This window comes from Acipenser ruthenus, chromosome 1, assembly GCF_902713425.1.
Source record: "Acipenser ruthenus chromosome 1, fAciRut3.2 maternal haplotype, whole genome shotgun sequence".
Taxonomy (NCBI): domain Eukaryota; kingdom Metazoa; phylum Chordata; class Actinopteri; order Acipenseriformes; family Acipenseridae; genus Acipenser; species Acipenser ruthenus.
The window spans coordinates 104,585,491-104,612,800 of record NC_081189.1 but is presented as its reverse complement, the minus strand read 5'-3'; the positions used below and the strand labels follow the sequence as shown (position 1 = coordinate 104,612,800).

General features: G+C 37.0%; 1 protein-coding gene across 4 annotated transcripts in view; it reads left to right on the top strand.

The window, feature by feature from the left end:
* The window catches only part of LOC117420687 (serine/threonine-protein phosphatase 2A 55 kDa regulatory subunit B gamma isoform), a 117,781-nt gene that overhangs the window by 56,811 nt on the left and 33,660 nt on the right, over nucleotides 1-27,310 (top strand). For 2 of the 4 annotated variants that reach the window (XM_059032998.1, XM_034034220.3), the window contains exons 2-6: nucleotides 344-552; nucleotides 15,933-16,030; nucleotides 19,390-19,555; nucleotides 21,260-21,372; nucleotides 24,947-25,124. In XM_059032998.1, the coding sequence (XP_058888981.1) occupies nucleotides 471-552; nucleotides 15,933-16,030; nucleotides 19,390-19,555; nucleotides 21,260-21,372; nucleotides 24,947-25,124 (637 nt within the window). In that variant the 5' untranslated portion in view covers nucleotides 344-470. The remainder of the gene's footprint in view (nucleotides 1-343; nucleotides 553-15,932; nucleotides 16,031-19,389; nucleotides 19,556-21,259; nucleotides 21,373-24,946; nucleotides 25,125-27,310) is intronic. The other 2 variants (XM_034034219.3, XM_034034221.3) reach the window with 1 other exon arrangement.

The following is a 27,310-nucleotide window of genomic DNA, read 5'->3' as shown; positions in this document are numbered from 1 at the left end:
TTGCAAAAACAAAAAATTGTTGTAAATGTTGTATTTAAGAACAATTTTGCCATCACCTATTGTGTGAATTTATAAGATGTCTTTGGCATTTCTGTCTCTTTTTTTTCTGTATCAGGCACAAATGTCGACACAACATTTTGATATATAGAACAAAAGTCACACACCATTTCACTCCCAAACCCGTAGTCTCATATCAGTTTTTATAATTGATAATATATCTGCATTCCCTGATTTGGATTCTTGCATTTGATACAAAAAAAAAAACGGTGTAAACTGCATGACTTGTAACCACCTTGTTTTGAAAGACTGTGCACTGTAACTCAGACCATGCCCCCTCTTCTAGGGCTGTTCACGCTAAGCCTTGGCTCTGAACACATCTGAAAGCCTGCAAGCCGAGCTGAGCTCTGAGCCAAGCCAGAGCAGTGTTTAAAAGTGGATTAACAACCCTCTCCTGGACTCCACACACCAGGATGTTGAATCCCATCCAGGTCCTGTGTTCCGACATCACAGCGCTATCTTTGGAAGCCAAGCAGTTTGCAAGTTACACTGAAGGTGATTTTACATTCGGCAATTATGTTGAATGGGTCAGTCCTATACTGGACAGGTATTGAATAGCTAAAAGAAACTCTTCAGCCAATCAGTAACTGCCTTACTAAAGGACTGACCAGGCATACATTTATTGCTGTTATGAGCTTTAATATCTTTAAAAAATTGACCTGCAATTTATCACAATATTTTGGTAATGATAGTAAGAAAGTAGTCCACAGGGAATCCACAACCATTTTGATTAAAGTAACACAAGTTTACACCATTAGCACTGTAAGAAAACTTGCACTCACTTGTCACATTATGATTGATAGTGGAGTTCTCTAGCCATGTCCAGTAGTGTGTAGAGTTTGGAAGCAAAGGCCCTTCCATTTGATGTAGAAATGGTATACTGCAAGCCCAGAACATCCTCAAGAAAGCTGTAAAGGTTAAGAAGCAGGTGTAAGACTTCAGGAGTCACAGTTTGCTTTTCTATATAGCGAGACTAGACTTGACAGTCTCATCCTTTTAATAGGGGCTTTGCAGTTAGACAGCCTTTATGATGAGCATGCTGCGAGCTTTTGATTGTATAGTACCGGCACGGTATATCTACTTGCAGTTCATTATGTTTCACTGTGAAGAAGGGCTGCTGTGTCAGCATGATGTTAAAAGTAAAAGTTTTTTTTTCTTTTGTACTGTGGGTTTACAGATAAAATCATCAATACTGTTTGGTTTTCTGAAAAATATCAGCAAGAGGGATGATGCAGGGGGAGTGTAGGTACTGTAGGAGCTTTGTGGTTCATACTGTTATCCTCCTGGCCAAAAATGTGGTTTCCAATTTTAAAAACAATCAAACACCCGGATACATAAAATGGCAGACTTGGAGAATGTCAGTTGTGAATGAAGAGCAGCAGTATTGACATCAGTGCTCTAGTCATGCTCCCTCAAGCACCTTCCTTTACACGGAATGGAGTGTCTGAAAACAACCAGGCTTGCTCCCCAAGGCAACCAACAGTACATTGTGAACTCAAGAGCATGTCCAAACTAAAGGCAGTCTTTCAGGCAATCTTTCAAGCAACATTTATTTTTTTAGATTTTCAACCAATTTGCCAATTACAGGAAATTCAATCAACAAAATTAGAATAACTTGGCAAAATGTCACTGTCAGCTGCTGTAATTGCTGTAAAGGCTGTCTGAAAGTTGACTCGAGTTTCAAGGCTGATTAAAGCCTCGGTTTTTATGCTTTATTCCACAGTTGCCACTTCAAGTAAATAAAAGATCATTAGTGCACCTCACTACCTCACACCTAACTTGCAACCCAGTTCACAACACAGCGTAGCTACAATAACAGCTGCAGAAATACATCCGATGGGTGATGACAGCTATTAGATTTGATGTGTTTGTTTTTTTTTTTCATCTTATAGTGATGTTGGAGTCTGTAACCTACTACAGCCTGGAGGAAACAAGTTAGATTAAATCATATCAAATAGCCTATCATCACCTATCACACAAAGTAGCTATCTACTGATGTTTTTTTTTCTATAATGTAGCACTCTCAACCAAACATATTTATTATATAATCCACTCACTTGATACAATAATATCTCAACCAGCCTACCCAGCTGCCTTGTTACAATAAGAAATCCTGAATACTAGAAATTGCTAGCTATTGAAATTATGAAGTTCAAAGAGCACACAACTCAAAAACAAACAAACAAACTAAAATAACGGAAAAGAGCACAGAAGTTATCCAAGCGGTTTTATTTTATTCCCTCTATTTTTTTTTAGAGAAAGCAGCTCATTTATTAGAAAAGAACAGTTTACATTGCACAATGTGGACACATATTTTCAATGAATTAATATCAAAAATAGTAATAACAATTAAGAAACAGTATTCCAGGAATACTCCCGTAGTGTATGGTTAGCTGTACTGTATGTACCAGTAATATAGGATTTCTCTTCCACTTGATCAAATATTATAATTTATTTGATAATAGTAAATATTCCTTAACAGTATATAATAATAATAGCCTTGTGCAGTATTATCCAAACTGTAATGAAGGAAGGAACAAATATGTGCAGGCTATAGAAGGCTTATTTATTTTTGTTCCAGGTTCATGTTGTTGTTGTTTTTTTTATTATTATAATTTTTTTTTATTATCATTTAAAGAGTGGTATTGTACAGTAAATCCTTCTCATTTTTCAAAGCTGGTATTTGCTCTAGTGCATATAGACAGGGGGAGTATGACTAACTGCATTTTTGTTGGACAAAGGGTGACTTTACATACACATTTTTAAATACTTATGTACAGTAAAGCTGTAGTAAAGTCAATAGTCTAATTATTGCCACAAACTCAAGTTTGAGAAATGGCTTGTGCTTTGGTTTGACAAACTGATCATGCTAAGAGGCTCAAACATGTTTTCTCTCTCTCTCTCTCTCTCTCTCTCTCTCTCTCTCTCTCTCTCTCTCTCTCTCTCTCTCTCTCACTCTTTTCCTTGAAGGAAAGTATTAACATCACCCTGCAACTACAGTATCTGTCATGCTAATTTAATGAGAAGGCAATTAATATGCAAGCATTTAACCAAGACATGCATGTGTTTTTGTATACTTTTGATATACGTTAAGCAAGCCTAGTGTAAGTGTAAAGTGTCTTTTAGGGTTAAAATTAAAACGGGAATCAAAACCCAATGGAAAGTATGATTGAACTCAATCTGAGCTTGTTCATAATTGGTGGTTATGGTAGAAAAAACTAAAATGAAACTATTAAAACATATCTATTTATTTTGGTGTTTTACACTTTCTTTTCTGGTAAGGTTCTCTGGCACAGCAATGTTTCTTAGATAAAGTAAATAAATAAAAAAAACTGTTAAGCATAGATAAGCAAGTCCCAATTATGTACATGTTAACCAATGAGACGTAACACATTAGAATTGGATGAGATTCTAACAATTTTTGATATACGTACAACTTAACAAATGCTATGTGTTAAAAACCTGATGTCAGTTGTTACACCAAAATCCATTCAACTCGGGCGTGAAATTCTGCCGGTACTCAGTACCAGAACTTCTTTGATCTGTTTTTCAGTCAATGAGCAAGCATTCTATCTACTTTGACACTTTTACACAGTTCGCTAGTGTTCCAGGTGGCAGCAGTCTCGTCACAGCAACTAAACAATCATTAAAATATTCTCAAAATCAGCTTTTCCTAAAATTTAACCTACCACAAACACACTTTTTGCTAATTGCAAATTCGGAACTTATACAGAATAAAGTGGTTCAGTTTCCTCTAATGCTTCCCAAATCCACTATAGATACCATACTAGAATTCAGCCCTGACTCTAGGGGTGTTATATCTAAAATGTATAACATTATACTGTCTCTGCATTACCCTTCACTGTCTACACTGAAAACCGTGTGGGAGCAGGATTTACGATTCAACCTCACAGATGGCATTTGGGAATCCATTCTTGCCCGTGTGCATTCCTCTTTGGTTAATGCTCGACATGGGCTCATTCAATTCAAAGTTTTACATTGCCTCCACTTGTCAAGGGTCAAACTGGCCAGAATTTACCCTGAACTGGATCCAACCTGTGACAAATGCAAACTAGCTCCTCCTTCTCTTATTGATATGTTCTGGTGCTGTCCCATTCTGGGAACAGCTCTATAGAGAAAAAAATATATATGATTATTGTCTTAATGTACACGATAAATTTAAAAACTAAGTTACTGAGTTTTTGAATGTTACTGCCATGAAGATGGAAATTCTAGTCATGCTTGTGTCCACGCTAGCCACGTGAAGTTTTGTTGTGTTAAATTAAACTTCATAAATCCAGCTGGTTAATGATTCAGAAGTTGATTGACAATTCCACGAAAGAAAAAATGCCAGTTATAGTCTCGCTGGAACTTTTTTTCTTTGTGTGAAATATTTTAAAAATTACGAGCAGCTGTTAATACTATAGGTAATCATTATTGTTGATCTCAATGTAAAATTTTACAAAATATTTTCGTTTGTGTATCTGAAAGCATTAGATTAATGTACATCTTTATTTCACTTCTTCAAACGAATGTTGATGCAGGCTGTAGCAGCTAAACATTTCTCTTCTTAATAAACTAAACATGTCACATTTTTAAATGGTTTCATGCTGATGCATAATGTAGAGTCTTAATTTAAGTATCTGCCATGCTGACAAGCAAATCTGTTTTAAAAAAATTCTCCTGAAAAGATTCTTGAAGCAGACTGCCAGAAAATGTGCCTGGTAAGATGACCACGCCATGATGAAAAATCAATTGAAGAAGGTGTACAGTATGTGTAACACTGACATAATTTAATCACATTTCATCTTGTTCAGCTTTGGGAAGTCTTTTCAAAAGCTATATATTTTTGGAGTAGCTCATGGTAATGAATCTAGACAGAAACACAACAGAGAAGCACACAGCATATATTATTATACGATAAGTAATAAGTAAAAAAAAAAAAAAAATCTGGAAAGTATGGGGATGTTGTCAGAGAATACTATGGAGATTAAAATGGCCAAGTCAAGTATATCCTTTTAAGTAGAGGGGTATTTCAGCCCCTATTGTGTATTGTTTAACCTAAACATTTTTGTATCATTTTTTCATAGCAAAGATTATTTTATACCATTTATTTTATATCACACCTTTTTTTGATTTCTTGAAACAAAACTCCCTCTGTATAGCGTTACTGCGTAGTGTAATATTTCTTAATTAAGGCTTAATTTAAGTGACAGTAAATGACTGAGTGATACATGCAGAGGTTACAAAGCTTTCAGTATTTTCAGCTTCCTTGTTTTATGGTGAATCGGTTATATTTTAAAGGTTATTTTTGAAGGTTTATTTTGTATTAAAACATGTATTGTATACCTGTATCTATACATTTTACAAGTATTTATTCACTGGCATTCAAATTCTCTCAATTTTTTTTAAATGGGGGGGGGGGGGGGGGGACCATACCATAGGTGTGGCTGCAATTTTTTGTTGAGAATTTCACCCCTGATTTAACTACACCTGCTATGGGGTGAGCCAGACATGGACATTTTATTTTTGCAACAATAAGATTGTGTTTGTGCAGTCTTATTACGGACCCCAACTGGCAAACTCATATTCGTGTGCAACATTCAATGTATCGTGGTTACTTAAGACAAGATCCTGGAGCGGACACATTTATGTAAAAGGAAACTATAAAATTGGACAGCTATTTTTTTTGTACTACATGATATCTTATAATCGGCGCAATTAACTTTGCAGTTGTGCTTTGGTGGACTTACATGAGGGATAAATTAAGTTGTGAAGTTTGTCTGTAGAATGTAAAATGCTTCATTAGGCCCCGTGTGGCAGTGCGCTTTCCATCCATTTATCGAGCGAGTTTATAAGTTACTCAGTAAAATTGCTACAAAAATAGTAGCGACATAAGGACAAAAAAATGGTTTTCCATCCACTGCAAATTCTAGCGAGTCAAATGGAATTCCCTGTGATGTCATAGCCTAATTTGCATGTGTCGCTACGTGTTCACGTTATTTGCAAGAAATATACTTGCTAGATGATTTTTCCATACATTTTTTTTTAATCGCTCGCTAGTGTAGCGAGTATATTCTACCAAGTTAAGCTCTTAAAAAAAAAAATAATAATCAATGAACCTTGGCCCTGTTCCACATATGCAGTTCACAAAACCAACAATAAAATGTACATCCCGTATGGGAAAACTGAACCTGCAGTGAGTGTCAAAAATGATGTTAATAAGTGTTGCATGCGTAAAAGGTACTTACAAAGGTAAAGGTATAAAACCTGCAGAATTGTTTTCACATACTTCCCCACTAGTTTAAAGGTTGCTTCTTCTATTTCTGCTCTTTTGTTAGAAGTCTTTCAATTTTGCGTAGCACAGTGTAGGCTGCTAGGATGCATACTACTAAACTGCATAAGCAGAAAGAAAAAAAAAACAGTTGTATTATAAAGCCATTTAAAAAGTACATGTGTGTATACTGTGTGTGTGTGTGTGTGTGTGTGTGTGTGTGTATGTGTGTATATATATATAAAATGGACGCTCTTAAGAAAAGAAAGACAGTTAAACATTCAGTGGAGACTTGAGGAGACTACTAGCGCCAAATCAGCCAATCAAATGCCCACTTTTAAAATGGTAGAAAATAATTACTGAATAAAGAATAAAAAGATTAACAAATTCCGACAGTATTTCTCAGTTTTTGTTATTATTGCGTACATCTGAAATTATACTGAGTCATTTATTTTAAATTAATATCTTTAGCAAAAGGCGAAGCATTCAATAAGATTTGCTTGTGTGATTGTCAGGCAAATCAGCCCATTTTTGGCAGTGACACGATAAAAAAAACCAAAAAAACTAATATTTCTGATTGGTTTATATTTGGAGAACCCCCGATACAGTCCATATATGGATAGTATTCATCACATGATTTGAATTAACGTATAATATGATTCAGTAGAATTCCCTAAAATAGTCAGGGAGCAGACTACTTGTTTGTAGAAAACAAATTCATGATTTCAAAAGTACAGTTTAATAACCTAATACACATTCAAACAACTCACACACACATATATACTTTATTTTATTTTTTTTGGTATTTTTTTTTTTATTGAAATGAATGGGAAGAAACTTTGAAGTTAAAAAGTGCAGAGACAGCGTCATATTCGTTCAGTAATTGACAAAATAATTATGTTATGTAAATAATTATTCTTTGCTCCACGTCTGCCAACTTGCTTTTCTCATTAAACAATGTGACGTCACTGGAATGGTGCAGAAGGGCGCTAGGACCAGAAATACGTGCGTTACAGCTTTCCATGCAAGTGTCGAATAAAATGTCACTGCGAAAAAAATAAAACCACCTGTAGCGAGCGAGCTTGTCATGTGAGTAAAAACTTCTTAAAAGTCGACTTAAACCGTTTTCCATGGCGTTTGTCGCGTATATATTTTCTTATTCGCATAAGTTTTACCGAACTTAAAAGTTGGATGGAAAAAGGTCTTATGACAGTGTAATTACAGCTTACTTTACAGCACTTGCATTTGTTTGTACTGTGGTGGTCATTTTGGGTGGTCTCCACAGAAACCCAGAGAAGTTTCCAAAATATATCTGATCTTGAGAGCTTGAAAGATATTGGAACATGCTCACACCCCAGTATCCGTCTGCATCGTTTTGCCTCCTGTCAACCCTGAAGTATGGGGTTGCATCACCAATGCCTGTCATGCTGCTTTATTATATGTGTAAAGCTTAGTATAGAATATACACAATACGCTAAACTGCAGAACCAATCGACATGCTTTGCAGTTTGATTGTGTCAAAGTACTACAGAATTCCCTCGCTAAAACACCCCCTTCTAAAATGTCACTCCCGCTAACCTGATTTGGTGAGAGAACCACCCATGCGGTCTGCCGTCCTCCACACAATATCCCAGTGTGTTTAGTATATATTGCATTTAAACCACCCTGCTAATTAATAGTGAAGTACCGGTATATGTATTCATTAAATTCTGGCCAGCTCTGTGCATTAGAAAGAAGAAAAAAAATGCCACTCACGGCAGGGTAAAAGAAAGACATTGAAAACACCAAGGAATTGCTAATTACTTTATTACCAAGTGGGATATTGACATAAAAAGATGAACGCTCTGATATGTTCAACAAATTTGATTGGTGGATGAACTGTACATTTTGTTCTTTCTTTAAATGTCCAAGCACAAGTAACTGGATTCAGTTTCTTGTACAAAACGCTATTTTTTTTTTCTGTCTAGCAACACATAATGTACTGCATTTGAAAAGGGATGGCTTGCGAGGCTGGATTAAAAAAAAAAATAATAATATTGAGGGTTGGCTAAGCGTTGTATCAGATGTGATGCAGACATGAGCCTTAAGGGGTTAAAGTAATACAGCTTTGTACTGCAAGTTCCAAGTATGTGACATTGTTTTATCCTGGTTTTCCATTACCTCTACATGCTGTAGGCATATTTACAAAGTGTACGCTTTTTAGTTGTGTACATACATGGATAAAGTGCATGGTATTACCGGCGATATTGTAGATTTATAATTGAGTGTTTAAAGTTATGGATGAATTTTGTGGATAGCAATCTTGTACAGTTTTCTACATGCTGATTTTTATTTTCACAATGTGATCAACCATACAGGCTATTGGTGCAATTTAATGTTTCCTTTTCTGCACGCAGTAGGCATCCCTGCAACATTTTAACCTATTCTTATACAGTGTAATCTCAGGCATGTGTGTTAATTGTTTGCATTTATAGCATTTTGCTTTTACTGTATTATATACACTATATGTACTTGCAGGTGTCATTATTTTTATATTTTCTGTAGAGGGACTGTACTGTAGTTTTTATTAATGCAACCAAAATATGACCATTTGGTGGTTTGCAAATTTTCTAAAATTATTATAGATAGATAGATAGCTGTGCATGCATACATGCATGTCCAGTGGATTCCCCCTGCCCCACCACCAAAACTGTTGACCCCTCCTATCATATCAATGTGAGTTAAATTATTTTGCATTGGCATTATTAAAGTGCTTGAGCATTTTCTTTAACAACTGATTGTTTTATGTTTTTTTTTGTTTTTTTTTAGTTGGGGTCGAGTGATTATATCCAGATAAACTGACTGGGTGTTTGCCTGCTCTGTTCTATGACATCCTCAGTAATGGAAATGCTCCCTGCACTCCTTTTTCTGCATTTTTCATTGTTGACAAGAGTGCTACAAGAGGAGGGAAGGGAGTACTGATTATATACCGATAGGTTCCCATAGGGAGAGTAGAAGAGATAAGACCCTAGATTAGTAAACTGATTAGTTCTGTTGACCATCATTAAAAGGAAGGCTTCACTCTTCAACCTCATGGATTTACAACCATCATTGGGTTTTTTTTTGAGAGTCACTGGACCGTGCAGCGCCACAAAATTGCAGTCTTTTTCTTACCTACTTTAAATTAGAACAGCCTTTAGCTGTATGACAATATTGTTTATGCAAACTTGGATAGAATGTTGGAGAGAATGATTTGAGACTTTTCATTGGTGAGGGGAAACATTTATATAACATTTAATTCTGATCTCGTTTCTCTGGCTATACTTCTATATACCCCATCCCTCACACTTCCACCTAAAACACACATTAAAATGTGATTCTTACAAAAGGCATGCATAACCCCCACTGATCATTACTTTTGATAGAAATAATGACTTTTTCTCTGAAGTCAGCTGAAATTAAGACCAGTAATGACATAGATCTTTTTTTTTAAGCTTCCCCAGATACAGATCCAATTCTCCTAATTTTCCCATATAGACTCAGGTTCTGGGGTGGATATACAGAGCTAGTAGCTATCTGAAGGGTTTATGTGTAAGTTAATAACATATTATTCACTTAAATGATCCACGTCAAATCATCTACAAGTTGACAGCAGCTGAATCTCAAATTATATTTGTTCACGGATGAATGCAACATCTGTGACATTTTCAAAACAACTCAAAACCATTTTCATTGCAGATATCACTTCTTGTTTTTTGGTGGCAGTCCGGCCTAATTACGTATTTATTATTTTGTGTACGTTATCAACATGATGGCATTTATTTTGCTGTATAAATTATCTTTACATGGTCTTGCCGTGTTAGCATCTGGATTAAATATGTGTCTTTCATAAACTCACATCACCCCCCTCTGTGGTTGATAAGAGATTTTTACCCCTTAATCTAATTATTCATAGGGAAGCTCCAGGGAACCAAGCTAATGGGCATTGAGACCAAAAAACACTAATGAAAATGGAATTATCACAAGTGCACTGCTTAGTATAGGGTATGCGGAATATCTTCAAGCTTTATTGAGGCAGATTTTTTACCAAGCTCTGGGGGATTTAGTTTTGGACGGATCATGGGAAGCTTATAGGGTTTTGGGGTATTAATTTTTAAAATCATGAAAATGAAAATGCATTGTCACATCAAATTAGTGCATGGCAGCCAAGTCAGTTCACATCTCCGCTCGGCTGCTTGGAGCAAATTCTCATGGTCTGCTTCTGTTCTTCAGCTTTTTAAGGGGAGAGGGGAGGAGCAGGAACCAAAATAGAACGGTATCCTCAAGTACAGTACTAGCAGACCAACTGACCTTTAGGTCCATAGTATTTAGTCCTGTCTTTTTGAGCTTCAAACATAAAAATAAATAACGGAGTAGAAAGCAAGAAAAAGCACAGAATTGTATTAAAGGTTATCTGTTAGGCCAGGGGTGTTTTGAATAATTATCTGACTCAGGGCTAAGAACGCCCACAATCCATATGAGATAAACTGGATAGTCACTGAGTAAATGTTAAAACAGGTTTTTTAGAGCTGGAGAAATAAACACCAGCCTTCGAGGCAAGATTAAAAAAAGGGAAAACCGAGAATGAAAAAAAATAATAATAATTACTGGTGATTGGTTAATCTTCTTGAAATGGACATTCATTTTTTTCACATTGTCAACATAAAAAAAGGATTTAAGTTATTTAGAATGGGTTCATGCACTTTCCAATGTATTGGATTTTTACTTTACTGCAGTAAAGTACAATCATGGGTATTGCACTGCAGTGTCTACAATGATTTCCATGCTGGATGTATCTCAGAGAGCATTGCATGATGCTGTGCTTCAAAACTGCTGTGTTGTTTTCAATATGTTGTATTTATTATATTTTTTTATAATAAAACACATGGCGACAAATACCTACTTGCTTATGAATTATTTAAAAAACAAATTCTGTATTTCTTTCCTGGCTTTTTTAAATAGATAAATAAAATAATGGATCCTCAGCAGCCCTTTTGTATTGGTCTTCTGTGTTGTTTTCAAGTGAATGTTTTGTATAGCAGTTGTCTTCTTTCTTTGGTGAAAGAGTTAAAATGAAATTATTGATGTTTTTTTTTTAATTGTCGTTGCCAATGTTTTTTTACCCTGGTTTTCTCCCCAACTTGGAATGCCCAAGTATTATTTTTTATCCCGGTTGACCTCTGCAACCCCCCGTCGACTCGGGAAACGGAGGCTGAAACACATATCCTCCGAAATGTGTTCCTGCCAATCCGTCATTTTTCACACTGCGGATCCACAGCGAAGCCACCAGACCTATAGTGCCGGAGGACAACACAGATCTGAATGGCTCCACTGCAGACCCGCAGGCTCCCTATGAGCCATAGGGGTCGCTGATGCGCGGTGAACCGTGGATTGCCCTGCCAACCTAAGCCCTCCCTACCCATGCGGCGCTCGGACAATTATGCGCTGCCCGCTAGGAACCCCCGGTCATGGTCGGCAATGACATAGCCTGGATTTGAACCTGCGATCTCCAGGCTATATGGCGCATCCTGCACTCCATGCGGAGCACCTTTACTGGATGCGCACCACTTGGGAGCCCCTATTATTGATGTTTTTAAACTTGAATGGTCATTAACTGCTATTGCATTTATGCAGAGCTGTCGGTACACATGAATGGATGTATGTTAGTTGTTGTAAGTATAATTGCAATAACAGGTTGCGGATGTGGGGTGATAATATTCTTCTCTGATCTTATTGTCTTTTTATGGCTTTTTAATTTGCATCTAAACCAAAGATGCTCATCATAGGGATTGTAATTGATTTCAGACCCACCCGTCCTCCCAGCTCCTTTTGAAATGACGCCCCAGTAGAATACATGCATCCACCAGATGTTGAAGGCTCCCTCCTGCAGAGGGTGATAATTGAACCTTATGAGTTGCCATTAAACAACTGCACATTGTTTCTAATTATTACAGCTTGGCTCCCTCTCTTCCCCAATGAATCCCAGACATCGCCCAGTTCCCCTCATTACTGTAGCCAGCTGGCTCAGTTTGTTAGATATTTTGAAAGAAAGTAGGAGTGGGTGTTTTAATTCGATAGAGGGAATTCATGTACACTTGAACAGTGTATTTTAATACACACTGTCCAGCCAAAATAATATGACCACAGCACCACTGTGGCCATATTTTAAATCTGGTTGAGCTATTTCATGGAACTAGAATAGTTGGGACACCAATGTAACCTAGATGTTAGAAGATCTTTTGTATGTTTGAGGACCTTTATCCTTAAAGTCTCAAACAGTGTGCAGTTCTTCTGGGTCAAGTTCATGCCATAGGGATTCAACTATATTGATAACCCATGATTAAGCAGGTTTGTATGTAATAAATAGGAAAAAACAACGTGGACTTGAGGGGCCCAACCAGAAATCTGCTTTAGCGGTCTAGCTTCAGTTTCTTAGCTGCTTTAGGGAGGAAATATGTGAAAAGATTGTTTTTTAATTTAATATCTGGTAACTTTTCAGTACATAGGTTCAGAAGCCTTGTAAACTACTTTTGTTTTGGTATGGTTTTTATGTAATGTTAACAAATTAATAACCACGCTTTTTCTAAACCATTTTCTTACGTATTGGTTATCACTCAGTTTTAAAGATGGCAATGAAACAGACTGGAGATGTTTAATTCTTATTAATAATATATAGACCTTGTAATAGTTTGACAGCATCATTTGAACCAGGCTGATTTATGTATTTTGTATTGTTCTTGGGGAGGAGGGGGTTGTGCTAGGATGATAGCATTATTGTTATTTATTTTATTTGTTTTGATAGTGTAATATTGGTGGGTTCCCACCACTGTGTATTAGTGATCCCAAGTGTTTAATTATAGGTGTATGTGTGCAACAAAACCATTATGTCCATTAGATTGATGACATCCATTCCAAATAAAAGATGCATGTTAAGTGAAGTTCTGTTAGTCTCCATGGAAACCCATTACAGGGGTCTATGATTACTCAGTGGTTGATCTGCTTTGGGAGACCTACTTTAATGCAAACAACACTTGCTACAGTAATGTATTGCGTTTGGGCAATGGCTCATACCACTACTTAGTTGCTCTTTTCCCACATGTTGATACTACAATGCTTTGTTAGCCACTATAACTTATTTTTGTAGCATTAAACGTTTCCATTAGGAAGACATGAGACTTGTTAGCGCTGGCTGTTTTCTGTGCTCAAGGAGTTCAGTGAGGAAATGGTAATGGACTAAACACATCTAGTCATCTCTAAATAAATCTTCACATGTATTATAATTGCCAGTGGAACAATGAGATGAGTAACACTGGATTATGAGAGTATAAGAGTGTCTTTTGGGTCATAGAATACAAATCTAGTGTCTTAATTTTTAGAATACTGTAAATGTATACAAGCTCACACACCATTCAAATAAAACTGATGAACATGTGGGAGTGCAGGTGGCAAGCACAGAAGGTACTTTTTGCATGGCCTGTGTTATAAATGCCTAATTGGCCACCTAATTGGCTACAACAATTAAGGCCATAAAGGTGGCCCTAATACTCATATATGGTTGTAACAGGAAAAGCGTATTAGCCTGCAAAACCACACATTTTGCTTACCTGGAAACTTGAATGAGTTGGAGATATGGGATGTAGGCTACTGTGAGATACTGGGGTGCACCTGCTTACCAAGAGTATACACCAGCAGTAACAGCTAATCCTTCAGTAGAAAATGCCTTTCTCGAAGTGCAGAATGCTTGCGTTTGCTGTAACTGGGATTTGTGAATGTCGGTCTCTGAATTCCCTCTCTTCACACTAAAGTTGAATCAGGTTTTTTTGCAGGTGACATTCTTGTGGTGTGATGTAGTTTAAGCCCTGCGGCTACTCCAGTCTGTGGGTGGTTTTCCAGGGTAGATGTTCGCCTGCTATCTCCTGGAACAAGAGCTGCTGTGCTTAATAGAACCAGGGATGTCCCTGACCAGCTCGGTCTGCTGTTGCTTACTCGTACCTTTTATAATTACTTCTCTTGTACTCTAGGAAGCATTTTCAAAGACAAGCTGCTCTGACGAACCTGTGTAAAGCAGCAATTGATTTATAACTCTGAAAGAAAGTTGGGGTATTGTTGTTGTTGTTGTTGTTGTTGTTGTTGTTGTTGTTGTTGTTTGTGTTTTTTTTCCATAGGAAGGCTTTTTCTAAATGGACTTTGTCCATTTCCTTTCCTTCCTGAAGGCTGTCTGTCACTTTATAAAGTACAAAACCTCAAGGCTGCAAGACATTTACAACTGCCATGAAAATTGACAAATAATAATCAACATTCTTTTAAATGTTGTGTTCTGTAGGTTTGTTTATTTGTTTTAACATAAATTCAACACTTTTACACATTTTAAAACTTTTTGTCTTACTTTGTTTGCTTTTGGCTGACTACAAAACATTATTTGGTTTCAGGTTGTAGTTTGGATGTTTAAGCGTGCATGTGATTTCGTAAAACAGTCCAGGCATTTTAGAAAAATATCTGTTTGCTTTCAAAGCAGTTATTTATTTTTCCTCACAGCAAAATAGAAATACAAAATGTACAGAGAAAATCCAGGTCAGGTCTTGAGCTTAGTGGTGCTGCAGGCGATGCAGAATGTATTTTCTGCACAAGGAAACCAGGGTCAATGGACACTGCCAATTTACTGCACAGAGTCACTTGGAAAGGGAGATAACTGTTTTCCAGCACGGTGCATTTACTATTCCTGGAGCGGGGATCTTCTGGCACACTGCTGGGTGCTGCACTGCTATAACAGTTCTCCAGAGTAACGGGAGGAGAAAGAAAGTACCTGCTCCGGGAGAAGTGATGGATGAGATGTAGAATGTTCCACAAGGAAATCATGTAGAAATACATTAAAGCCCTGCTTGATTGAGAACAGGGGCTGCCCAGACAAGTCCGTCTTGTAAAGCTTCCTGCCATCAGAAGCACTATTAATATTCATTTTCAGCATTTTGACAATTGGATATTCTGAATCTAATAGGCGGCAGACTGTGCTTTGAATTCTGTACTATACATAGGATATCTGTTTAGTAACTTGTTAATGTGTACTACTGTTCATTTTATGTTCTCCCTGTTACCCTTGTATCAGCTAAGTAAATGTTCAAAGATGTGTATTTTGGAGACTGGGTGGGGCAGTGATTTTGATCCGTATTTGTTTTAGTAATCGCGACAAACCCTTCTCGGTTGCACCCTTCCACAGAATGCTGTGACCCATCACACAATGCTGTTTTATCACCCATCTATCAGATAGTCACAAACATAAAACTCATAAACACATACAAACGCATGTGTAAACACGCTTTTAATTAGATTCTTAAATGATCCATGCCCTAATAACAAGACAAACTTACCCCCCTCCCGTACTTGCATTTAAATTTGAATGTATTCAGTATGGTTATACATTGCAATATATATTATTATTATTATTTATTTATTAGCAGATGCCCTTATCCAGGGCGACTTACAATTGTTACATGATATCACATTATTTTTACATACAATTTATACAGTTGGGTTGAATTGAGACATGCATCTCATATGTGTTTTTTTCCTCCTGTTTGTTTTTCAGCTGATATCATATCCACAGTTGAGTTCAACCAGACGGGGGAGCTGCTGGCGACTGGGGACAAGGGGGGGCGTGTTGTTATTTTCCAGAGGGAACCTGAGGTAGGCACTGAATTCTATTACAAATGCAATTTTTTATATAGAACACCCATTTACCCATTTTCAATTTCTGAACTCAAATTCATTTTTTTGACTTATTGAAGTCACTGTTGGCTATAGCATTATTTGTCCATTGCTTGGTAAACTACCTTTGAAGAATAGTCAATTAATTGAAATGGCTGCCACATGGTTATATTGGTTTCCTTGTTATAGCCATGACCATAATGTCTACAAAGCAAAACACAGACCGTCAAAATATAAACGCAAATGGCTGCTCCATCTTCTTTTGATTGGCTGAAGTCCCTCACCCTTTCCGAGAAGTGACCAATAAAGTAATTGACTCTCAGAATGTGTAGTCCTTGATTTTCACTGGTGATCCTGCACACATTAAATTAACAAGAATATAGGTGCATCAATCTCATCCTCTGTAAAGGGAAAGCACGATTTGTTAAATATAGAGTATCATAATACTGGTGTCAGGTTTAATAAGCATCAATTCCAGTTTAGTTCAGATATAACTGAAGGATGTTTACTTAAAGACATATCATAGCATTCACAAGGAGATCCAAGATGCTATTGTTTTTATTTCAATTAATTGTATTTTAATTAATTTGCAGCAAGAGAGATGTATTCATCTCACAAAAGACAAGTCAGGCATTCAGCCAGCCAGGAATAGGTCAAGTAGGTCTATTGCTGGTACCATTTTAACACAAGGCCCTAAATAGTTCTATGGTACTACTTATTTAGACAGTGTATAACCTACCTCAGAGCAAGACTGTCATTAGAAAGCAATTAGCAAGAGTAATTCACATTTTAAAAGCACCATAATTAACTTTGTTGAAATGCTGGAATTTGATATTGCTTGACGATGTATTAGTATAGAAAAAAAGTTAGATCTTCCTTTTAATGGTTATTGGGGTAACAATGAATATTGTACCTGTGACACGCTGAATGGTGTGGTGCAGTAGAAAGTGAATGTCCAGACCTGAATTTTCCCAATAACAAAAAGGTTTTAATAATTAACAAACAAAAAGATCATAAAATAAATCCACTTGGAAAAATAATTAATAATAATAATAATAATAATAATAATAATAATAATAATAATAATAATAATAAGCCCCAGTACCAGCGATGGTAATGGGGCAAAACTCAACAGCGTCCAGCTAAAACAAAAGTAAACAAAACACACTCCAATAACCACAGTCCTCCGTGCACGAAAATGTGCTCTTCTCTTCCAGGGTTTGTGGAGCATGCACTGTGCTGTGAAGGGCCGTGCTCTGGGGTATGTGCTGGCTCGCTGGCTACAGCCTCCCGTCCTCCTGCTCCTCTGTTAACACACAAAAACAAAACACGTAATCACAAAAACAAACATCGGCTCCGGCCGATCACTTTTTAACTCAGCGCAAGGGGAGGTTTTGACGTAGCTGCTTCCCCTTTGTACCCAGCAAACTCCTCCCTGCAGTCAACGCGTCGCCATGGTTTCTCCAATAGAGGGCTGCCCCGCAGCTGACTGCAATGGAATCGTCCTGAGTACTTGCAGCTACGCGCCCCTCCTAATATGGTCACCTTCCGGTTTCCACCTACCACCGAGGTGGTAGATCTAGGAGGCAGCATACCTTCCCCCTTACACAGTGCCCTTTCTAATCGGGAGGGAGATTTACAGCATCGATCCTTTCTCTCTCTATCACAACCTTATTTTAGAACAAGTTGCATATTTTGTCAGAAAGGTATAAGACCAAGCATTCCAGACTGTGGTTCGGGCAACATGTTTTCATCGATGTGTTAAAAATGTCAGACTTGCTTTCGAGTGGCGCATCTGGTAAAGACACTCCGTGTGGAGTGTAGGATGCGCCCTATAGCCTAGAGGTCGCCGGTTCAAGTCCAGCCGATTCCACTGCCGACCTTGGACAGGAGTTCCCAGGGGGCAGCGCACAATTGGCCGGCGCCGCCCAGGACGGGGAGGGTTTAGGTCGGCCAGGGTGTCCTCTGCTCACTGCTCACCAGCGACCCCTGTAGACTGGCCAGGCGCCTGCAGGCTTGCCTGTAAGCTGCCCAGAGCTGCATTGTCCTCCGACACTGTAGTTCTGGGTTGGCTGCATGGCGGGCCTGCAGAGTGAAATGAAGCAGTCGGCTGACGGCACACGCTTCGCAGGACAGCATGTGTTCTTTGCCGCTCCCTAGTCAGCTCAGGGGTGGTAGCGGTGAGTTGAGCCTAAAATACAATACAATTGGATATTTCAAATTGGGAGGAAAATGGTGTAAAATCAATTGGCGACTACTAAATTAAAAAATAAAGTCTTACTTACACAATATGTGTGGTTCTGTCCCTTTTTTTAGTGTGTTTACATATAGACTATATATCCAAATCTGTAATCTTATTTCATTTTGAAGAGATTAGAGAAACCACAGCCCCTAGAATAGTTATGTATGTTCTAGTAAGCAGGATAAACATTAAGATCACAATGAAATGATTCCTGCATATATATATATATATATATATATATATATATATATATATATATATATATTTTTTTTTTTTTTTATGAATTCAGTACAAAGGCAATACTTAAAACATAAATCCATGATGCACTACTCAGATTTTTATTCAAATCAAACCCTAGACATAACATTAATAATCATGAGAAGGCACTTTTATATTCAGAGTTTTCTGTAAACCTCCTTTGTCCCATTGTTGTATCTTGTATAATAGCCTCCAGGCTGAAGGCAAAGTGTTTTACAGCAGTTCACAGGTTATAATATCATGTAGAACATATCAGAATCAATTGGTTATCTAAGTGTTACATAGTTTTGTGTTGTACTGTTTGTAACTTTTTTTCTTTGTGCAGCACACACACATACATATACATACCACATGTGTTAATAAAGTAGTATGTTTGTTCTTTACTCTGGTGAACACACAAGTGCTTTGCTGATGCATGCAGAAAAATCACGCAATATAGTGTGAAAATTATTAATATAACAACATACTGCTGAATTAAAGGCCTGGGAATTAAATGCCTTAATTTCTCACGATTACTAAATGAACATTTATTGCTTGCTGTTAAAGCTTGAAGAAAAAATAAACTAGCATGTCAACTGTTTTAAGAGAGTTATGTTTTTGTGTAAAATCCTTTACAAGATCGTGTGTTTCTTTATAGTTCTAGTGAAAAACTTTGCTTAATTGTAGGATACATAATTCGTTGTTGATAAAGCTTCTGGAGTTCTTGTATGAGAAACAGCATTTCTCCTGGAAATGTTTGTAATTTGTTGAAATGTTTGATATAATAAAACTAATAATATTAATGCCATATATTTTGACTGGGGTTGTAATTGTTATTTTACCCTTTCTCATTCCCAAGAGTAAAAATGAGCCTCACTGCCAGGGGGAGTACAATGTTTATAGCACCTTTCAGAGCCATGAGCCTGAGTTCGATTACCTGAAGAGTCTGGAAATCGAGGAGAAGATTAACAAAATCAGGTGGCTGCCACAACAGAATGCTGCTCACTTCCTTTTATCAACCAATGGTGAGAGATGTTGTAATTACACATAGACTTAGGTATGGGATATTCATTTTATTTTCACTTTCATGGTTTATTTTTCTTCCAAGAGATTTATAACTGGTCATTTTTATGCCAGGTTATATGCTTATCACAGGAATACAAACCTATTTATGTATGAAATAGCTGCGAGTCTGTCCACAGCTATTGGCTACTCAACTGCAATATCTTAAGTTGTGTTCGGAGACCAGGCAATTGGATATGGAAATGGTGGCACTGATGACGAGTTTGTCTCTCGGTGTGATTTCTGAGTGCAGAGGTTGGGGCTGTAAAGCATGATAATTTAAAATTTATTTTCAAGTTTAAAGTGCTTGAAACAAAGTTGCAAGGTGCATTAAAAATATAGCACACATTATATTATTCTGTAGCTGCAGTAATGTCAAATCTCCACCAAATATACAGTAGATCATAGACACGAAGGGGCCCTCAGAACCAGACTCGTGGCTTTGGTCAACACAATGGTCCACATTTATAAAGGTGCAATTTTCAAATTTGTTTGCGAAAATAAACTAAGCAAACACCCTTAAATATGTCTCAATCTCTGCTAAATTTGCACATATTGATGTTTTATTTTGTATCAACAATTTACCTGTTGTGTCTGAGTCTCCTTTTGAAGGCTATTGTGTTTGGACAGCATGATAATATTTTCTTTAAATAGCGTGTCCACAAGATTCCCACAGATATCTACAGTGCATGCAAAGGTACCTCCAGTTAGCAGGGAAATCAGTCGGGATTTCAGTAGAAAACCGTGGGTGCTGGAATACAAGCACTTATTTTGCCTAACGGATTTCACAGCCCTGTACAGCAGTGCCTGTAGTACAATGTGTGGTGTTTGCATCATTGTATATATCGCTGCCTTTCTTTACCTCAAACATATGAAGAAGTACCACCGACAGAAGAATGCTTACAGGATATAGTATATACACTGATGGGCACAAGAAATTAATGTTGTCTTTTACCACACTACCTAAAGAGAAAAAAAGGCAACAGCAAGAAACAACTCGCATACCGTGTCTCGGAAGTCTGCCGGGGTTCATGCACGAAATAAATCTATACATCACACACAGAGGGGACACATACTGCTACTTAGAGATAGGGTTGGATCTCAGATGACTGAGCTTGTCAATAAGGGTCAAGTATTGTAAGGTCAGAAGTATCAGTGTGATTTCCTGCAGTGATGCACCATATACTAGGGTTAAAAAGTCAGGGTTTGATTGATCAGGCTGTTTTTTGTTTTTTTTTTAAAGGATTGATGCTCGCTGTTAGAAAGAATTGCGCGTTTGAGAATTGGTTTTGCCTGGTGTAAAACTGCATATGTCTTAAAACACTGCTGACCTTTAACAGCAGGTCCGGGTCAAAGGAGCCACCACCTTCAACAGTGCCTGTGTCCTGTCCATTACCTCAGGAAACGCATTAGATTTTTGGTGGAGAAAACCCAGCAGTGACATCATACAGTGTCCTGTGGATAGTTAAAGTAAATATATATTTTATGCATTCATCTTCCGTATGATCAAATGAAAAAGAAAACAATGGATGGCCCTGTTGTCAACTGTTTTGTAAAAAAGGTACCCCAATCAAAAATAATTTATTTTGCTTCCATTGATGTTACCTATTATACAGGCTGCATCACTTATTATTGATGCAAGTATACCTTTTTTCTATTTTCTTTAGATAAAACTATTAAATTATGGAAAGTTAGTGAAAGAGATAAGAGGCCGGAGGGATACAACCTGAAAGATGAAGAAGGGCGGCTTAAAGGACTTTCAACAGTGACATCCCTGCAGGTAAGCTGACTGCTTCTTTGAGGAACTTGGACACTGGAGCACCCAGTGCTTGTTTCTATACAAGGAAGAAAATGATCATGCCCCAGTTTCAGATATGTATTTCTATTCAATGTTTTACATAACTGGTATTCAACAACTTTGCAGTGTGCTCTTCTTTTGTTTTTGTATTACTTTTTTGTTGTCCAGAATGCTCAATAGAGTGTTAATTACACAACAGAGAGCATACAATAATGATGATCCATTGTGTTTCACCACTAAACCAATTTTCAATAAGGGGAAAAGCTATTTAAAAAAGAAGTGGTCAGCTAAGTACAGTATTTGACAAAAGTTAACCCTGGTTTCTCAAATAATGTAATGGTTAAACTTCATGGATCTAATCCATCCTACTCCAGAAGAGGATTTTATTTCTATCAAACTGTTTGTAAGTAACAAAATGCTACAGTATATTTTAGATGCTTTAACATGCTTGCACTGTGAAAGTAGGTGTCAGATTTGGCAAGCCTTTTTCTCTTCAACCCCACAAGTGCAGGTGAGATGCAGTGATTATGCTCTGGTCCTGGATGTGGCATGTTGAATTCCCAGGCTACACTGGGGTTCTCATCAGCTGTATACTGCATTACAGAAAACTGTAAGCTAGTGTGGTTGCTTCTCAAGAGCTTCCTGATGGTTACCCTGGCAGAGGTGGCAAATAGCGTTGTTTGATCCTTTAGTGAGCACCACACATTCAAAATAACAAGAGGTGCCATGTTGTTAATGGTGTTTCATGGTTTTCATGTTGATTTAGTTCAAGCTAATATCTACAGTAAACCACTCCTTAGAACCTACTGTACCAGCTGAGATAGCTATTAGGTTGTTAAATACATATTGCTTCAACATTCGGTTTTTGGAAAGATTTATCAACATTCATATGCATTATACTAATCAGTTAGTACTTTACATCCATATGAAAGCAGGACATGGTGTTTTTAGGTGCTGATTTATAAATTCAGCATACATTTCTAACAGAATATGGAAATCAAAAAAATACTAAATGAATGACATAGCTATACTCTACTAATGTGTTTGTATTATGTAAATGTATGTCAATAAACATTTACCTTCTTTGTCATCCTCCACGTTTATATCTCCTCCCTGGTTTACAATGCAAATCAAATGAAGAAGATATCATTCTGCAATCTGTTGCCGCCTTCTTTATTTCATAATTTGACTGTGTTCTCACATTTTTCATTTATTCATTTATCATAGTGATATTAAGTATAAGCTGCAAGGTGCCAGATCGGGATTTAAATGATGTTTTATTGTGTGTTTATAAGACTTTGGGATAATGGGATTTGAGAGTTAAAACTATTAGAATTCTTATCTTATCCTATCTTTATGTCAATAAAATAAACATTAAGATTGTATATACATCATTTGCTGCTTTCGCCTATTAGTGCTAAGATGATCACATACATTGCATTTCTACATCTGTTTAATGTAAAAAAAAAAAAACTTGTCCTTTTACAGTGTTCTTCTTTTCTCAATGAAACACTACAGCACTGTATATTCTATACAAATACATTTATATTTGTGCTTGGCAATAAGCTTTACGATACATAAGTAAGAAAACACGTCATCGAGTTGCTATTTTGTTAACTTCCAAACCAAATTGTTATCAAATGAAGAATACCCTGCCATTGCAGTAACTGAGCTCTGGCCTGTTCTTGACAATCCATGTCATCACACCGTTGGTCAAGGATATTTGTACGCAGTCATTTTCATACGTTACTTTCAGCTATTGTGTGCCTAATGATACAGATCTTTTTCACATGTTTACAAACCATTCAATCTGATATGACATTCCGCTGGAAGTACGACACCAGAGTTGCTTTGTTTTTGTTCACAAGAACCTTTCTAGTTAATGTATTTAATCAGATTAGTAACTAGAGAGTATTGGGGTGCACGATGAAGTAAAACATGCTTTTCATGTTACTTTCGCCTCAGTAATTGACACACTGATGATCTCTTGTATATTTTTAAAAATAATTCAGTGCTCTAGAAAGGGCATTCTATTATCACTGTCTGAATCTTTCTACTTGAGAGGTCTGACTAAACAATAAATATCCTATTGTTGAAAATAGTGCTATCTTGAAAGAGCCAGATTGAAAAGGAGAAAGGGTACATTTGGTTCAGTTAGATCTCATTGGTTTCCTAAATTTCATTTCACGCTGCTTGACTAAAATGAATCCATGACCCAAGAGAATACACTGCTCGGGTTTACTGTCTGAATATCACTGTTGTGGAGAACCAGTGTTTAATTTTTTTATTTTTTATTATTATTTTTTTTAACCACATTTTCTATTTTTTTCCCTCCTTTTTCATTGTGATTTTCTGTATCATATTACTTACACAAAATGAGATCAAGTAGAAATAAAAAGTGTCTTTAAATATTTCTGAACTAAAAAATATATATGCAGGTTTTTCCCCAATTACCAGAGAGTATTATCAGTAGTTCCGAATAAAATGCAAGACCAATTACAGTATAAACCGCTTCTGTTGTTGACGGTCATATGAAAGTCGTATTATGAAGGTCTGTGTTCATGTTTTTACAGACCTCACTGGCAACCCATGGTAGTTAAATACTACTGTAAAAGTAATAGTACAACAGTCAGCATAACTCCATTGTGGACTTTTGAGGACACAGGCTAAAGGGCCAATTATCTTGGAAAGTATTTTTTAGTCATTGTAATTTTCAAAAATCATTTTTATTTCCTGTCAAAAGAAACATTCATCGGAAAAGCATAAATTACAGGGATCGGGATCTTTGAAATCATTTGCTTCATTACTTAGAGAGCCTGTGTCTTTCTCTACAGAAACATGGTACAGTGCCACCTGGGGAATTACTGTATTTCAATGATGAGAGTTACTATTACATTCTCTACTCTGTATCTGATTATCTTATTCAGTGGCCTTTTTCAAGGACGACCTGAAAACATGATAAACAGGACAGCCGCAATATTTAACATCTAATTGAAGTTCTTAATTTCTTTAGTTCTTATAGCAGCATTTAATATTTGTATCGCTCAATTAAATGTTTCTGCATCATTTCCACAGTACAGGACTTGGCCACATTATTAGGGACCACAAGACCTTAACCATGTGCAATATCAAATACTGTACCACAAGCATCCAGCTTTAATTGAAACATTACGAATCGATCGTCATGGCAGTGCAAATACACTAGTCTTTCCCTAGACATGTGCCTCTCTTTATGTCCGTGTCCTTGAACAGTCACGTTAGATCTCTGGCAGTCTTCCTTTCTGTGTTTCCCTTTGGCATTTCTTTGTAACGAAAGAAATCTGCTTCAACTGACAGGGCAGCTCTAGGAATGAATGAATGATTTCTTTTCACAGTGATCATTGTAGATGTGTGGTCTCTCTGCATACAGGCTCGACTACACGCTGTGTTTCATAAACAAAAGTGGCTGACACAATATTCTCAATCAGGTCAGCTGTAATGGAAACCATAGCGAGTATCACTGTATGCAATTGGAGTTCATAATTCAGAAATGAGTCACATTGGTTCTCTTTTGTAGGTGCCAGTCCTGATGCCCATGGACCTGATGGTGGAGGTGAGCCCCCGAAGAATCTTCGCTAACGCTCACACCTACCATGTCAACTCCATCTCCGTCAACAGTGATTGTGAGACCTACATGTCTGCTGATGACCTCAGGATTAACCTCTGGCACTTGGGGATCACCGACAGGAGCTTCAGTATCCTTTACACTTATCTAAAATGACCAGCCGGAGCCATTACCAAGGGAGGTAAATCCATAAGATTCAGATTTTACTGGGGGATTAAAAAGTAGAATTCTTAAGCATTTAACAAATGTTTTGACCCTTTAACCAAGTATTTACTAATTGGGTCAAGAGGCAACAAAACATCTTGCTTTGAAGAGACAGACTTTTGGACAGGACTCAAAAACAGTTACACTGTGACACTACGTCAAGCCTCATGATTTAATCTTGATATTGAGTCTATTTAGCTGAGGGCTTTGGGTTATCTGTTGAGCTGTTATATCTCAGAAATACTGGTCATGATTTTTCCATGCTACGAGGGCACTGCAGCTGAATGCTTAACACCCAACATGAGATGTCCTCAGTGGCGCTTGATACATAAGCAAGAAACTTGTTTAGCATCACTGGAGGGATTTGACTGAGATGTGCTATTCAGGCTTACTTTTATATACTGAACTGTGAAGATCAATCACATTTCCAGATCTGTCATGCCTCACCTTGAGGAGCGCTGGATGAAGTGATGGACCTATCACAAGGCTGCTGTGATCTTGAATAGTTGTAGCCTCTGGTAATAATGAAGCAGAGTAAGCCTGCTGGTAATACCAAGCAGTTTAACAGGTCTTTGATGGTAATGTGGGTGGAGTAAACCTGTAGGGTTAAAGGACCTCTAGTTCATACTAATTGTGTTCCAGTAACTCCTGCTATGGTGGAAAGAAAATATGATTCTACAATGTAGTTAATTAATATTGTGATTTACCTTTTTTTTGTGGTTAGCAACCTGAAGCTTATTCCTGTAATTTGGCTTCACAGAGCCAATACAGTTGACTTTAAACATTACAGACTCATTGCAGCGCTACTATTGTAATCTATATGGTTTAGTACCATTGCATGAGCGTGACTGACATATCAAATTTAAAGTACATTTAAAATGAATATAAGGTCACTAAATATGAATTTTGCTGCACCGTTGCACAGCATCTCATAATTAAGTGATGTGTCCACCTCTTTAAAATAATGTTTCAGAATGCTTTATTATTTCCAAACCAGGATTTGATGTGGTAACTGGGAGCGTTCTACGATGTCCATTTTGGGACATCCTCAGTCGTCACCCCTCCTTGAGTCAGTCCTCACCCCTCCTCAAGTCAATCATCAGGCATCTGAACTTAAGTTTTTTGGGGTTTTTTTTCAGGGAGAGTGAGGGGTTGGACAGAGTTGTCTGAATCACCCAATCAAACAAGAGCAAAAAAACTTTCAGTGCTTCCATTGGATGAAACAGGTGTCAGCGTAGCAGCTGATTGGTGCATGTGTTTTTACGTTTCTTCAGCATTTAATATGTATACTGTAAGCATTTAAAGAAATACTTTAAAAGTTACGATGTGCAATTTCAGTATTTGAATTTGTTTGGATTTAAATTGTAAGGCAAATCTTCTCAGCATATGGCATCAGACATAACTATTTTATTTTTGTTTGCTTTTTAAACAGTTTCAATGTGCTTTTTTATTTAATTAAATGTTGTTATGTGAAGCGCTTTGAGATGTCAAGTGAAAAGCGCTATATAAAAATAAATTGATTGATTGATTACCCCGTCATTAATGATTTTGATTTAATAAAGTGTGTGTTTGTGTAGAGACTGAGTAAACCCGGAATGGCGAAACTCAGAATAAAACTTAAGTTTGCATTTTTTCTATAATAGCAAAATCATGTCTTCATATTGTCTTTTTATATTATGAATTCTTAAAAAAACAACATCAAAATGTAACAGAAAACAATCTAAATTACACTGTCTACAAATGTCTACTTTCTAATGCTTTTCTTCAGAAAATTGTTTTCTGTTACACAATAAACAAACAAACGTTATGTTATGTCTGAGAATATTTGCCTTACAGTTTAAATCCAAACAAATTCAAATAATGAAGTTGCACAAATGCTTAAAACGCTTTCAGTTTACATATTAAATGCTGAGGTAAAAAGGTAAAAACACATGCACCAATCAGTGTTTCATCCAATGGAAGCACTGAGAGTTTTTTTGCTCTTGTTTGATTGGGTGATTCAGACGACTCCGTCCAACCCCTCACTCTCCCCAAAAAACAAAACAAAAAAAAACTCAAGGAGGACTGATGCCTGATGACTGACTCGGAGGGGTGACGATTGACTCGAGGAGC